Below are 15,840 nucleotides of genomic sequence, written 5' to 3' on the forward strand. Positions count from 1 at the left end.
GATGTGAAGTGATGGTGAGAATGATACCACACAAGAAACTTACAAAACTGACTGCACAAGTATTTCTATAAACATCTTTCAGGCAACAGGCTAGTAACAACTTGAACCCACACTACTTTAAACAACTTTTTTTTTGTGTGGTTTGGAGGGTTTTAAAATTGCAGTTGCTGACATACTTCTTTAATGATTCGTCTCATTGAAATTAGACACATTAACTGAACAGGCAGAGAGAAGACAGTGACTTCTTATGTCTGAGTTTTTCTATTGTCTGTTTCGTATTGACAAGGTATTTGTCACTTCTGGTCGGTTTCTATTTTAGAAAAATGCATTTTGCTAACCTCAGAGGATTCTAAGACTGTACAACTGGGGAAATGTTGTCACTGTGGGATAGTGCAGGTTGAGAAACAGGCATAGGACCTTTCCTTTTTTAATCACTGGTGACTAGAACCTGATGTGGGTCTTAGGTTTGACTTCATTTCTCTTCTGCTTCTATTTCCCCACCTTAATCTGAAAGCTGCTGTTTGACCAGTGTAACACCTCAGAGAGCTATTCCTTATTTTCCATTCCATAAATGGATATTCTGTCAAATTATTTTTTTTTCCTTGTCCTGGCTACTAAAACAGCTCCTTTCCTGATTCTCCTTGCAGTCATGCTGTTTTCTCTTCTGTTGTCTTTTTTGTAGCTGTCCATCCCCTCTCTAACCCCTAACTTAGAAAACCCCTGTGTATTCCTACCCTTGCCCTTTGTTTCATTCCTTACCTCTCTGCACTGTTGATAATACCACCTTGAAGACCTCATTAGGAGGTACTTGTCCCTCCACAGCTGCTTCCTCGACACTGAGCAAGACTCACTCATGAACTCTATCTTCTTGGCATAAACTGCTTTCTGAGACCTTTCTTCTGCCTATAAGCATACATTTAACATGGACTAAAACTATAATCTCAGTGGCTAGCACAGAGGACCCTGTAATAAGGAATGAGTCATGGGAGTACCTGCAAAATTTGGTGTAGGACATAGGAAGGTGCAACTGCAAAGAGTCCCTTGCCAATGGTGACCCTTCTGCATCAATATAATTTAGGAACAAAAGGCTTTGTTAAAGTTGCTTTTCTACCTATGAGGAACTGCATGACTTTAATCAGATGGTGTTTTCCTGCCCCTTAGGTCTTTTAAAATTGTAGATACACAAAACCAGCAGGTTTCAGTGTGAGCTATAATTAGATGCATCTGTCTGTTAGGTTTTTTTGAGAGAAGCATAGTGTAGGAGAGGTGTTCACTGCATAATTAGTTGCTTCCATTGTGCCTGGGAAAGTTGTAATCTGTTTACGTTGGCCTTACGTGATTCCCAAAGCCTAAATGATTTGAGTAATCTTTGCATATTTAGCCACATTGTTGAATGAGTGATAGATAAGTATAGATTTTATCCCTTAGAGCAATTACTGCGGATTTTCTGGTTTTAAAATGGGTGAATTTAATTTGCAAACTTATAATATTGCTTACTGCTTTACAAGAAGTGGCTGAGGTGTTCTGCTTATGCAGAAATGCTGGGTTAGAGGGAATGAGCGGCTTGTGCCTTTGTACAGGATTTTAAAGCTTCCTTTTTAAAACACCTTTTGAATTGCATGGCTGGTTATTAGCAGAAAACAAAAAAGCATACTGTGTAACTAAAATTGTACCAGTCTCAAAGGACATCATATTCTAAATCAACGTGATGAATTGATAACATTTTCCAATGTCCTTTTAAAGTAACACTACCAGAGGACTCAATTCAACGGGTGGTGCTGCTTCTGACTCAGGAGCAGCGGTACTCTCACTCCCACTCCATACTAAGTCAACACATCAGCACACTAGAAGACTTACAGTTGTATTAATAGTACCCTTTCTGAGGGAAGTAAACCTGTGGGCTCTCTTACTGTAGCCATTCATGTTTATATTTGGTCAGGACAAATACTGGCAGGATATCAGTGCCCTGGCCATATCCCAGCTATATAAATGCATTTTGTTTTCCTCCAGTTTCAGTATAACTTAGCACAAATCATTGTGACTTTCTTACAGTGTGTTGTCCTGTACATTGGCACCTAGATTCAGGAGTAAATGAAATGCTTGATGTCTGATAATCAAGTGCTCTATAAAGGCTCTTGAGGGTCTTGAGAGAAAGGCTTTCTGTCACAGAAAAATAATAGGTTCTGCTTTCACACACTATTTTAGGGTACAACTTTCCATGGCTGGTTTTCATGTTCATTGGTAGCATATTTTAGCTATCAATTCTGTATAGCTTTTGAAAATCTGATTTAAATCAAAACTAGCATGTTCTATATTTAGGTAGATCAAAAGAAGAAGTGATGTTTGAAGAAACAGTTGAATCTTCAGTTTCCTGACATCTTCAAATATTTTTTTTTACCAGTATAAGCACTGTTTATTTACCCAGGAGGGAAGAATTCCTGGTTCTGTAAGCAGAGCACTCTATTCAGGTTTTTGGCTCAGTCAGAACAGGCCAGTAGTTTATAAACATGAAAGGATTTTAAATGTCCCAAAACCCTTAAAAGGACTTCAGAGATATACTAAAAATTGGGAGGAGAAAGGCTTTGAAATCTGAGAATATTTTAGTCCCCAATTAAATTAATACCTGATGTATTTTTCTCTAAATTTCTGTGTGATTTAAAGTTAAAAACTGTAAGGGGCACAGCAGCTGAGAAACTAGTAAGGTTATTGAGTGACTAGATACTTTCCTGTGCTGAGGAGGACCCTCTTCTGGGTGATGCCTCTGTCATAATGTAATCAAGAGCACGGCATGAGCTTTTCCTAACCTTGTCAACTAAAGAAAGAGAACATTAATAAGTTCTATGCATCACCTTGACTGGTTATAACAGATTTCGGTTTGTGCTATAACAGACGTTTATTTAGGATAAGTTTGTACCACCCTGAAATCTCAAATAGTTTTTGAGAGATTAGTTATTTGGATATCTTTTTTTCCTTTTAAGGCTTTGGTTGAGAATACACGTGTCTTTATTTTGAAACAGAGTAGATATCTATCTGTTGTGTACCTCCTACGAGTAAGTTTGCAAGCATTCCCTTGCCAAGCAATCCTTGCTGACATATTCTAACAGTATTTAAAACCATATGAGTTTCCAGAGGGTGTGGTGAGGTTCCTGTATAAATATTATTGAGGCATTTGGCTCCACACCTGCAGAAAAAAAAGGTGTGGTGAAATTTGACAGTACTGGCTCAATTCATCATACTTTACTATTATTTCTACATTCTTTGCCTTAGACACTGTAATTAATAAAGGTAGTGCTTGTTCTGCCTCTGTTAAGAAGTGCAACACTTCTGAGAAAGGACTGATCTCTATATCTGAAAAGAGATAGTTTATCTGTTAATGAATACGCACACGGTTTTCACATGCACAAGGGTGCAGCTTTCCTTTCGATGACGCAGGTAGTGTGCATTTATAAAGAATCCCAGGCTAAGATCAAAAACATGAAAAGTGGCCAGAATTTCTCAATCGTGATGCACAGCACTGCATTGTGAGTAATGATATGGGGCTTGTACGCACTTTAGCTGAAACTTGTGATTTTTCTAAAGAAATCATGCAAAGGGTGTAACTGTATGTCAGCTATGCAACTACTGAATCAGAAAGCTGATTCTTGCTTTGTGTTAATGGGAGCTTCCCAGGCTGCAGTGCTATAGTGCAAGATGTGCTGTGTTGTGGGATAAACAATGTGAATATCAAGTCAATGTATCTTCAAACCAGATTTCTAAACAAGAGTGCGTCCTAAGCAGGAGACTTGTGCTGATGTGCAAGAGCAGGGTATAGAGGAAGTGCTCTCTTTTAAGAAACCCATTTAAACATTTGCTATTTTTTCGTACAGCTCCACTGCAAATATTCTTGCCTGGTGGAATGATCACGGATTTCACAGGGCAGTTGGTATTTTCAGAAGTTTCATCAGGAGAATTTCCCCAATACTTGCTTGTGGGAGTGTACTGGATATCTTATCTGTTCAATGAGCTGCTTGGCACCTGCTGGCTCTTTGTAATTTTATGCTTTTTAGGCTATCCTTGAGACTGATCTGAACTTCCTAGTTAAGTGCACATACAAAGGCAGTAAGCCATTGTCCTGGAAGAGAGTAACTCCCAAACAGGGGCTTGGAATGGAATTTTCCCCTCAGACTGACAAGGGCCCTGTGTGAGTTGGGGTGTCATTAGCATTATTTGAACATGTCTTATCAATATCTTTGCCACTGCAAGATTCGTACATCTTGCCATTTCTCATGTTCTCTGTCTGATGTACGAAGAAGCTCAGTCTCTTGAGACCTGACATCCTTTTACATGGTTCAAGTTAGCAAGTGAGGTCATAACAGTGACCAAGTAGAAATTAATGACGTGACACATGACAGGTAAGACAAGATGATATCATGTTCCTTTCTGCTCTCAGACAGAATGAGATGGAAAGTTTTGATTTTGTTCCTCAGGCTTTTGTGAGAGATACAGTAGTGTGAACCTGCATGGTATTGAACTGACTTTGTTTTAAAATACCCTGATGATCATCTGCTGTTCTTTACCACAGCATTTCCAAGCTCTTTGGAGCTGCCCTTTTCAGTTATGTTTCAGCTGTATGCAGATCTTCATAGCTCCATTATCTTCTGGACTGGTATTTGTGGCTCTTTTAGCTCTTTCAAAGCTAAAAGCAGAACTCTGTTTGTGTAGTTTAAAACTAGTGCAATTGTCCTTTTCAGCTGCTTTAGACTTTTCTTTCTTCTTCTTGATTTGTCTCCCTTCATATTCTGAAGCTTTGGCTTTATCTTTCACTTCTTTCTTTATAACTTTTGCTTCTGTGGTTACCAATTCCTTGTCTGGGAACACGTACAGACCAAGCCATAGACTAAGACTAATTTGAATTCAGTGGTACAGAAGCAACATCAGGCTAAGGAAACCTAGCGGAGTATGTGTAAGAAGAGGCAGAGCAGTTACTCTCTGTGGCTGGAAGAACGGGCCTTCACCCCATCTCCTGCAGGTGCATCTGAGATTCAGCTTGGACTCTGAAGCTGACGCAGCCTTACTGCATGGCAGATAGATCCCTCTATGCAGTAGGAGTGGCAACACTCCTCCCACTTTCTTCCTTAGTCCTAAACCTTCCTCTCCCTGACATTTCTCCTCTTAAAAACAAGGCTTGACTCCAGCCCTACCCCCTTCCCTCACTCCAAGGAGCAGATAGAGATTGCTGAAGGGCAAGGAAGATACAGGAGGATATGGTGAGGGTGAGGATAGTCAGTGTCTTGGGGGAAGTGAGCTACTGAATACCAATGAAACTGTCTCAGACAGAATTCTGTTTGACAGCAGAAAGGAACATGATATCATCTTGTCTTACCTGTGATGTATCATGTCATTAATTTCTACTTGGTCACTGTTACAAAAAGCTTGCTAACTTGAACCAAGTAAAAGGATGTCAGGTCTCAAGGTGCCCAAGGGAGATGGGGCAGAATGAAAAAGAAAAGAGGAAAGAGGAACTGCTCTTACACACAGCCTTATGAAGTTTAATGATTCCTCCTCCTCCCCCTTTATTCACCTTTAGTTCCTATATCTATGCCTTTTTCACAGGGATGAATTTGACACCTTAGGACCTCTTATCAGATCCACAGCGCTGGAATTTCACCTGTGTGACTAAGAAGTCAGCCTTCCACTGTAAGGATTTCCTTGTCTCTAAGGTGCCACTAATAGAAGTCCATTGTTTGCCTGCTCTGATTTTAGACTGTGGGTTGCTATTGCTGGCATTTAGAAAAATTCGGAAAATGCTGTCTGAGTTGAAAAAATCAAAGCTCATAATTAGTTTGGAATCTCTTTTTTTCCAGGAGTAGCCTGCAATTGTGAGTACTTAGGTCACAGGATGGTTAAGACTGCATAGTATTAATGTCTTTATCTTGTGATGTGTAAGAGTATAAAGTGAAGAAAGGGAGGCCAGGTACAAATGATAGCCCATTGATAACCACATATAATAAAATGGAGACAAAGTATAAATTACGGGACTGGGACTGAAAACATGTATCATGAAGCTACCTATGTATTATCTCACCATTGTTCCTAAGCATTGACCATCCTAGAAATTTGCTGTTCACAAAGTGACTAAGCAGTGCTTGAGATTTAAAGAGATAAATCTTTGGCTCCAAGAGCACGAAAAGTGATGAAAGACACTGAGAGCTTTGTTGGCTAACCATGGGAGAACCAAGGTTGAAGAAACCTGTGGGACTCATTCTCACATGTGGCCAACTCTCATTGAGTAAGAGAAAAGCTAAGCTGGCTGAATGACTTATACAACTTCTACATTAGCGAGGTTTGGATTCATGTTTAAAATTAAATTAATCAGAACCCTGTGGATTCTCCACCCTTCCAGATATGCAACATCTGACTGGGAAAGGCCCTGAGCAACCTGGTATATATCAGAAGCTAGAACCCGATGACTATCAACTGCCCGTTCCAACCGAAGTTACTCTCTGACTCTGTGAACTTCAGGAGTTTTGCAAGTAACTGACTTTTTCAACTGAACACTATTACTTACATTTTTATGTAAGTAATTAGAAGAATTAGGACTGGAATAAATAGTAGGGCCCTAGGGTCAAATTCTGTCATCTCTATGGAAATTCATTACTTGAATTACCTTCCCATTGTAAGGCTGCAGGCAAGCAAACAAGTGTGGTCTTGTGTCTGCAAAACTTACTGATCCTTTGAATTAGTTGTGTCTCTACACGTGTGAAATTACAAACGTGCATGGAGTGTGGTGGTAAAGCAGTAAAAGCCTCTTATGACAGGTCCTAAAGGTGTAAGCCTGAGCCTTCTTCCATGCTTCTGCTGAAAGACATACTGAGGGTAAAAGAAAGGGTAATCCACCTGTACTTCATGAGACAGCAGAGCGCCAAAGTCTCTGGGACATGGTGCCAACTACTTTGCTTGTTTAGGGATGGAGAGAAAAAGTTGTAGCCTTCTCTGTTGGCACAAAGGAAAGGACTTCTTCCATGTGGGGTGATGGAGGTCTGATATCTGCTACCCAACTTGGGGCCACATCCAGACTTGTCCTTAAAAAGCCTGTTCTTTAGGTCAGACCTGCTGTTAGAGAAGCTACAGTGCCTCAGGTGTGGAAGGCTCATGTAGGTTTTAGCTGTTAGACAAATATTTATCTGCCTGAGATTTGAGGACTCCAGCATCCATTCACTAGTGAGTTGGTGATTTGCCAAGTCCCAGAACAGTTTCAAAGCTTTCAGTCTCTGAAAACAAAGGACTGAGAAAGCATGGGGCTGTTTTGATTTGGTTTTGTATTTTTCATTTTTGTACTAGAGATGGATGGACTGCACAACTGGTTAAGCAAGTGAGTGCTGAGGAGAAGATAGGACTATTCATTTTGTGCTGACTGGAGAAGTCAGCAGAAATCAGGAAGCAGCACTGAATCTATCTGTCTGCATACAGGAGCAGATGTATTTCTTTGTATCTTCCATTTGTGAAGAAGTAGATTTTAATTGATAAGAACTACAACAACCAAGAAATAGTGCAGTTTTACAACAAAGCTACTGAAAATTAAGTGTTCTGATGATTTTAGGTGCCATATTTCCATGACCACATCAACAGAAACTCCAGAACAAAAGTAAACACGTTAGCTCTCTTATGATAAATTTCCCCATTTGACATCTCACCAGCAATCAACAAATATACAGGAAAGTGAAGGAAATTATTTGAACTATTTGTACACCAATGAAGATAGTATCATGTTATTTTCCTTCTTTTGCAAGATCATATTTGCTACCAGCAAGCTATGCTCCCTAGGTCCTGCCAAAATATGTTATCTTGGAGCTAAAGTAGAACATTCCACCACAGACCACGTAGCACTGGTGCCATGCTGTGCATGCTGGAGTCAGGAAATAACACAGCTTTCTTACAGTAACTTAATCCCTAAAAACCTTTCACTCTTCTGGTACTTCTCTGTGACAGTTCTCACAGATCTCTTTCCTTCCTTGCTTCAGTGACAAAGGGAAGAATAATTTGTTAGAGAGAAACTACAACTTGCCATAACCATTGCTTCTCTTAGCATAATTATTCTCTTCAGTTACAAAGTAAGAGCCTATAAATCTTTATAAACACCACAAAGATAGTTAGAAAATTCCTTCCCATTTCCCATTCACATATGTTCCCTAAGGCAGTGCTGTGTCTCAGAAGGATGTAGATTCTGCATGTATGCAGCTGCCTTCCAAGGTGCTTATCAGCTCTTGTTTCAGAGAGACCGAATGAATCATGGTTTGTGCTGGAAGTGTTATAACTGACTAGTTTGAATTGCATGCATGAGGTTATATGGGTCCTGATATGGTCCTGTTATATGGATCCCTTCCTGGCAGAAAAATTGATCTCAACATTGTATCTTCACCAAGATTTAGGACAGATTCTCATTCCTCATCTCTCTGTAAGCAATGAACCAACTCTGACAAAAGTCATAGAATATGTCAAGTTGGAAGGGACCCATATGGATTATCAAGTCCAACTCCCCGATCCTCACAGGACTATCTAAAATTAAACCATATGATTAAGAGCATTGTCCAGACATCCCTTGAACTCTGACAGGCTTGGTGCCATGACCCCTTCCCCGGGGACCCTGTTCCAGTGACTCACCACTGTCTCAGGGCAGAACCTTTTCCTAATGTCCAATCTGAGCTTTCCCTGACTCAGTTTCATTCCGGAACAATCAGCACTGGAACAACCTCCCCAGGGAAGTGGTGAATTCCCCAGCAATGGACACTTTGAAGGTTCAGCTGGGCAGCGTGCTGGGACATTTTGTCTAGACTTTGCTTTTGCCAAGAAAGGTTGGACCAGAGGATCCTTGAGATTCCTTCCAAACTGCTATTCTATGATCCTGTGCCTTCCTTGTGTCCTACCGGTGGTCACCAGAGAGAGGTGATCAGCACCTCCCCTTTTACTTCCCCCTTTGGAGAAGTTGTAGACTGTGATGTGGTCACCCCTTGGCCTTCTCTTCTCCCACCTGAACAAACCAAGAAACCTCAGATGCTCTTTCTTATACTGAGGCACTCAAAACTACACAAGGTAATTTGAGGGGGGTAACACTAGTGCAGTGTAGAGTGTGACAGTTACCTCCCTTGACTGACTGGCTATGCTGTACTTAATTCACCCCAGAGCATGGTTGGCCATTTTGGCTGCCAGGGCACACTGTTGGCTCATATTGAACTTGCTACCAACCCACTCCTCCAGATTTATTTTTGTAGGACTGCTCTCCAGCCTCTTTTCCCTCAGCTTGTATGTTTAACCAGGATTGCCCCATCCTGAGTGCACTTGAAATACTTCAAATGAAATGCATGTGCTTAAACATGTTTTTATTATGATCAAAGGAACAACAAAGTCAATCTGCAAGGCCCTTTACATATGGATACTTGGAACACAATTTGAATAGGAACATGCCATATTTGGTCATGATGATTGAGCCAAAAAGATTTAAGGAGAAATATGGATTACATGATTTATATAATGCATCTTTAGAAAGGGAGGAAGAGCCTTGCAGTATCAGGAGCATGAAGAGAAAGCAATTGCTGTGTCAGAGTAGGAATGGAGTAGGAATGCTTGGTGCCAGTTTAGAGTTTAATCTGGGTGCTTTTGAGTGACTAGTTCTGGAGGAGTCACGATGAAGCCTGGCCATAGAGAAACCTGGCTCAGTTAGAATGCTGGATTTTTTTTTTTCTCCATAAAACTTCTGCTGACAAATTGTGGCTGTGTTGTTTCAGTGTGATGATTTGGCACTACTACTGTTAACTTGCATCACAAACTTGCATCACAAGCATCTCTGTTCATGCTCATTCTTTCTTTGGGTCCAAATTTCATTCCCTTAACTCTTCATCTATGAGTAGATAATATTACTTGCAGAAAGGAAAGGCAAAGGGCCTCTGTTTTCTTGACTTAATTTCTCTGATTTAGCTTTTTTCTTTTTTCTTAATAGAGAAAAGCTTCTGGTTTCAGAAAATGTGAATGAAAGAGAGAGTATGCATTTCTTTTTACCCTTGATACTGCAGTGCTTTGGGTCTTGCTGTGAGGGACAGAAATTCTTTCAGCTTTCTTTGCTTTAAGGGGAAAAGCATCTGCCAAAGAAGAGGATGCTGTTTGTTGGGTTGTGTTTGATCAAGAAGAGGAAAGGGTGGTCAGCCTTAAACTCTTCAGAGTCACTTGCAACCTCTATCCCAGCTCCTGATGAGCCTACCACCTCACTTCCTCCTTCATAGATTTCTACAAATGCCTCATGGACAGCTTCAGATATCTTCAGGTTCTCTGCTGCAGAGATGCCAGAGAGATTGGCTGATGAGCTGAACAGGTCAGTTATGCCCAAGGCAGCTAAGACAGCTGTGAGATTATATTTTTCCTCAATCTTCACGCGTGGGAGGAACACTTTTATTTTCCTCTCTTCCATTAAATCAGAACTGGTCCACTCCGTAAGTTTTTCAAAGCTGATTGCATTCTCAAGCTGCAAGGAGACAAGGAAATGAGGTCTCTGGGATGAGAGCACAACTTCCTTCGTGACAACTCAGTACCAATGGTGGGTTTTTTCTTTTTAAACTGACTGTTCTTAGCATGGCATATATCTAGATATATACAGATTAATGTATCTAAGAGAGAAAAGCAAACTACGACTTTTTGTTCTCTGTCCTGCTTTCCTGCTTTCTATTTTTAATAGTCTCACTGTCAATTAATTTTATTAATGAGATGGCTACTCAGCAAATTTCACCTAAAGCTCTTCCCTGCTTAGCTTCTTTTCTTGTGAAACATATTCCAAAGATCATACTGTGACTTTGAATTGTAAGCTCTAGCTACATTTAAGGCCTTCAAGTAACCAGGTATTAATAGCAACCAATCACTAATACGTGAACTATAATTTATTACTGAGGGCATTTAGCTTTGCTCAAAGGCCTCTTCATTTTTATAATTTAACCTCTTTGAATTACTGTACAAACGTTTCAATGCACTCTCATTTATTGCATAACTTTTCATACTCAGACTAACTATGGCCCTGCTAATGACAATATCCTGTGCCCGTATTCTGTTCATATCAACAATAGTATGTCATATACATTTTACTTTCTGAAATTGCTTTAATCATTTGAGTACCTCTCATGTTCAGTATTTAGATAGTTTAATTTTTGAAGGTATGAAGGAAGCATGTTGAGCACTGCCAAACCAAACAGTAATTGCAACTTGTAAAGCTAACACGAACCTTGCAGGATGCTCCACAGCATGCAGGAATGCAGATATTAAAACTTTTGGAGTTCAAGCTGCTGGAGTAACAGCTGCTTAGCTGAGAAGAATCTGTTCTGCAGTGGCCAATAATTAACCCACTAAAGTAATTCCTTAAGCACTCCATGCTCAGCACAAACTATTGCAGGACCATTGAGACAACTGCATGCTTCTGTGCAACAATCCCATGCTGCTAGTGTTCAGAAATGTGCTGGTGAAGTGTTTTAGTATAGCTTTATTGTGAAGGACCTAAATTTCACTGTGTTTAAGGTTTTATGGCACTCAACTGCCAGGGCCATACCTGCTCCAAGCCAGAGACTTCATCAGGCAACAGAACCAGCATGCTCAACTGCCCACTGGCGTATGGAAGCTCCAGGATCTTAATTTTCTCAGAAGCCACCACTGCCACTTTAAATGAACCAAACTGATACATCATCTGCACAGGTCTGTTTTCTTGCTGCAAAACGAAACAAGATAATACAGTTTTCACAGAGATTATTCTTACAGTGTAGAAATGGCCACTTATAATTAAAGCTACTGATTGCTCTTGTTCAGGAAGATTGTATAACAACTTGTCTACTCTCTTAATAAATTCTAGAAGACATCTCTAAGGTGATATATGACAATGTACCTCAGTAATTCTGAAAGGCACTGCCTGAGTTTCTTCATCCTTAAATGCTTTCTCCCACCATCCTTTGAAGTAAATGGCATTGACAAGGACCATTTCAGTCTGGGGATCCACAGAACTCGGTTGAACGATATTTTTGATCACTCCTTTAAGAAGGCATGGGAAAAGAGACATGTATATGACACATCTATATAATACATCTTACTCGACAATCACAATGTTAAATTAAGGGTAACAAATTTGTAGGGAGGAAGGTATAGGGCAGCTGTAATTTTGTACTTCTGAGGTTGATTTGTTCCCTGCTGTTGGCAATAGCTGTTGTTTCCTCTCTCTGTAAAGAATTATAATAGAAGATATAACACTCAGAGATTTACTTGTTAGAAAATGAGTGAAACTGTATATTTTGTGACAATGGGAAGAACCATTGGGATTGCTTATCCCAGGATGGTCTCCAACCCAAACAGTAAACATAAATACTTCTTGTTTCAAACCAAGTTGAAAGGACGTGACTATATAAAGAAGGTAGCAGGAAAGGAAGAAACCAGAATTTCGTTCTACTTTCTTCTTATACTTGCTCTTTTTTATTCTGCTGTCCTCATGCACACAGCAAGCTCTTCCCTCAGTCCTTTCCCACTACTAGCTTAATCATGGCCTGGTTTTTTGCTTCAAGGTGTGACACCATACCAGAGGTTGTGTGATTGTGAATATTATCTTTTCAGCTGAAATTCAGCATCTTTTATCTGTATTTGCTGACATAAAAGTCCTCTAAAAGAGATGTTTCTGAGGGGAAAAAAAAACGCCAAAACGTTAAAGGATAGTTCCTTATCTGGGAACTGAGCTATTATCCAGGAGGAGGACAGAGGGAGATGTTTGGGGGGTTTTGTCTCCTGACAAAGCATTCTCATATGCTGCTCAAACGTGGTGATAGAAGGGAAAATACCTATGCTGATACTTGGCTTGCTCTTACCATTTGTCTGGCTTTCAACCCAGGAATTGATGAGCTCCCTGGCTTGATCTGCAGCTGTTTGAAAGCTGACAGTTTCCAAGCCTCCATTATATAGTTCCTTCACACATTGTAAGTATTCCTTCAAAGGAAGAGTAAGCAGGTTTCAGATCAGAATGTCAAAGCATTTTGCAAAAGTGAAATACAAGACTGAAATTAAGAGATATGAATAATGTGCTTATTAAGGCTAATCAGTAAGACATGATTCTAGTTCTAAAGCCTCTTAAGATCTGATCTTCATTGCTTCAAGCGAGAGTATATGCTCACATGTTTAAAAATGTTCTCCAGAACTGAGCTCGATCAAAGATGGAATTAATTTCAGCTAAAATATGGAGGTTTATTCGTTTTGCCAGCTTTTTAACTTATTTTGCAATGGTATTTTCCTCTAATTTCAAATTAAATGTTCTTTTCAAAGGGAAAACTTGAAATATTTTTGAGAACATGAAGTTATTTTTCAGGTTTGTTGAGAAAAAGGTTGGAGTTAACTCTTTCCAACCAAAGTTACCTTTATTAATAATAACTTGACAGGACTGGATCATGATTGCACTTTGCACAAACATCTTTTTAGTGAAGCATGTGTTTTCTTATAACTGTAGAGGGTTAGGGCTGTGATAGAGAGAAGTCGTGAATCCTGCCTTCCATACGGAAGAAAATTTCTTTAGCAGAACCTAAACTTCTGACAGTGCTTTTGTGTTACAGAATGGTACAGCTTTGACATGGAAATAAATACACTCAGATCAGATCTTAGAATAACTCACCGGTAGGATTGGGTATGACTCTTCAGCATAAAGTCTACTGGCAAGGTTGAGTGAATAATTGGCTTTTGGTTGGGTGATTTGAGCGAACACGTTTTTAAGTGAATTGTGGACACTTAGAGATGAGCCGCACTGAAAGGATACATGAATACAAATAAAAAGGTTATGTTATTCTAGTTGTAGTACTTAGAATATTTTTATACTATATGAGAAAAGTAGAGTAGTTCAGACACTTCTGCTTACAAAACTGCTGTTCATCCTGTACACCTTGTTGCTATAACTGATGTATTTTTCCAATGTATAAAATTCTGTGCTGTTTTTATACTGTAATTTCTTCATACCTGTCTCAGGGGAACTTTAAATTACCTGCTACATTATCTAGCTCCAGCAGATCAGATAGACTTTCCTTCATTCCCAGCCAGTCCCATTTAACCAGTAACATCCAGCTACCTTGTCTACACATGCAAATATCTATAATTTTACTTATATGCTCAATATTATGGTGCTGGGTTTCATCCTATGCCTGTCCTGAATCCTCTCTTACCTCCTTTCTCTCTCTATTCGTATGAAAAAAGTGTTCTCCCAAACTGGGGGATGCAGAACTCTAGCTGCTCATCAAAGAGGTATTGGAACTGCAAGAGACTGGTTTTTTCTGCTAGATTTTGCTCACAGGAGAAAGTGACATAAAGAAGGAGATGAAATTATTTCTGTACCTGAGATTCAACAGTGTCTCCAAACTCTGTGATTTTATCAAAGTGAACAACCTGTAATTGAAAATAACAGTAGTTGAAATAACAGATATGACAAAAACAAAGTTATGCAGCTAAGATGAATACATGATTCTTGAAGGAAACCTCTTAGCTAACTGTGAATCTGGATGACTCAAAAGGTGCAATCCATCTGCAACCTCTGTGAATAGCTGGGCCTACTGTTCCCTGCTTAGATGATCTCTTTTTCTGTTGAACATCTATAAATCACTTTCAGTGTGTGCCATTAATAATACTAACTTTCTTCCAGGTAACAAGCCAGGCAACCTCTGTGAAGAAAGTGAGAGCTGTAGGAAACTCATGTGAAATATTTTGCAGTTTGAACACATGTTCTGGATCTTCCCTGGAGATTTTATCTGCTCTTCTTACTCTATACAAAGGACACTAGAACGTGTTGCTCTCTTTGAGAATCCTACAGCTAACAATGATAAAATTTAAATCCAGTTTCAAGATTTCTGGCTAATGTATTTGTTTAACACTATGGGAGTTAGAGGTGGCTGCAGCTTTTGATAAATCTGGATCCAAATTTTTTAGTCTCTGGGCTATACAAGGGACATTGTCATATAATTTATTGGTATGGCTCTACTGAGCTGCAAGAAGGTTTAAGTCTTTCACTGAGGCCTCACCTGGTCTATCTGAGCCCTGGTGTTTTCTTTTGCACCTAGGTAGACCATGGACAGAGCTGAAATGATGCTCAGGGGGGAGTAGAAGATGTTCTCGTTGACATGCTGGACTCTCAGCTCCCTGAATACATCAATACAAAATTCTGTGCTTGCTACACCAATGGACCCCATTGCGAAATCAGTATTGCCTAAAGCAAACAGCAGAAGTATAATGACAATGTAAGGACAGAATACTGTACAAACACAGCACAATGCACTTTAATAATAGCTTTTAGTCAATGAAATATAAACAAGTAGTTTTGAAGTCATTCAGTGGTAACATGCCTATTGCTATGCTCATTTCTCATACATCTTAAAAAATCCATACTCATAAATCTGTTTCTGTCACATTTGTATTCAGTTGCCTTTTTGGCAGTGCAATTTCTCAGCAGTCTAAAATTTGTATGTGATTTATGTTTACCATTTTAAAGCAGTCAAACAACAATTGCCTGTTCTTATTTTCATTCAGTGAAGGCTAGAATTCCTTGGTACTCTGTAGTACCTTGATGAAAACAAGAAAATATGATCTGTTTTTGATGCATTTGCAACGCTGTAAACTTAAAGTGCAAATTTCAGTAGGTTTACTCTAGGTTTAGACAGTTACAAGTAAAAGCAGAGGCTAGTTGATGTTTTTATTTTCTAAAAATACACAAGTGCAGTAAAATATCTATTTTTTGCACAGTACTTCCTGTCAGTAGATCTTCAAAGGATTGTATCTTTACCCTTGTTTTAATAAAGGAAGCATGGACCGGCAATATGATTTGTC

At 39.4% G+C, this 15,840-nt stretch overlaps 1 protein-coding gene across 1 annotated transcript; it reads right to left on the reverse strand.

Annotated features, from left to right (window-relative positions):
* Window positions 1–10,096: 10,096 nt before the first annotated feature.
* Window positions 10,097–15,206, reverse strand: LOC308218199 (ovalbumin-like; the record flags this gene model as incomplete). The annotated part of the gene is made up of 7 exons (XM_080611950.1): window positions 10,097–10,492; window positions 11,561–11,716; window positions 11,891–12,033; window positions 12,855–12,972; window positions 13,649–13,777; window positions 14,359–14,409; window positions 15,039–15,206. 7 exons carry the CDS (start codon window positions 15,204–15,206, stop codon window positions 10,097–10,099), a joined length of 1,161 nt encoding a protein of 386 aa, XP_080468076.1.
* Between the last annotated feature and the right edge of the window lie 634 nt (window positions 15,207–15,840).

Source organism: Psittacula echo, assembly GCF_963264785.1.
Source record: "Psittacula echo genome assembly, chromosome: 2".
Taxonomy (NCBI): Eukaryota; Metazoa; Chordata; class Aves; order Psittaciformes; family Psittacidae; genus Psittacula; species Psittacula echo.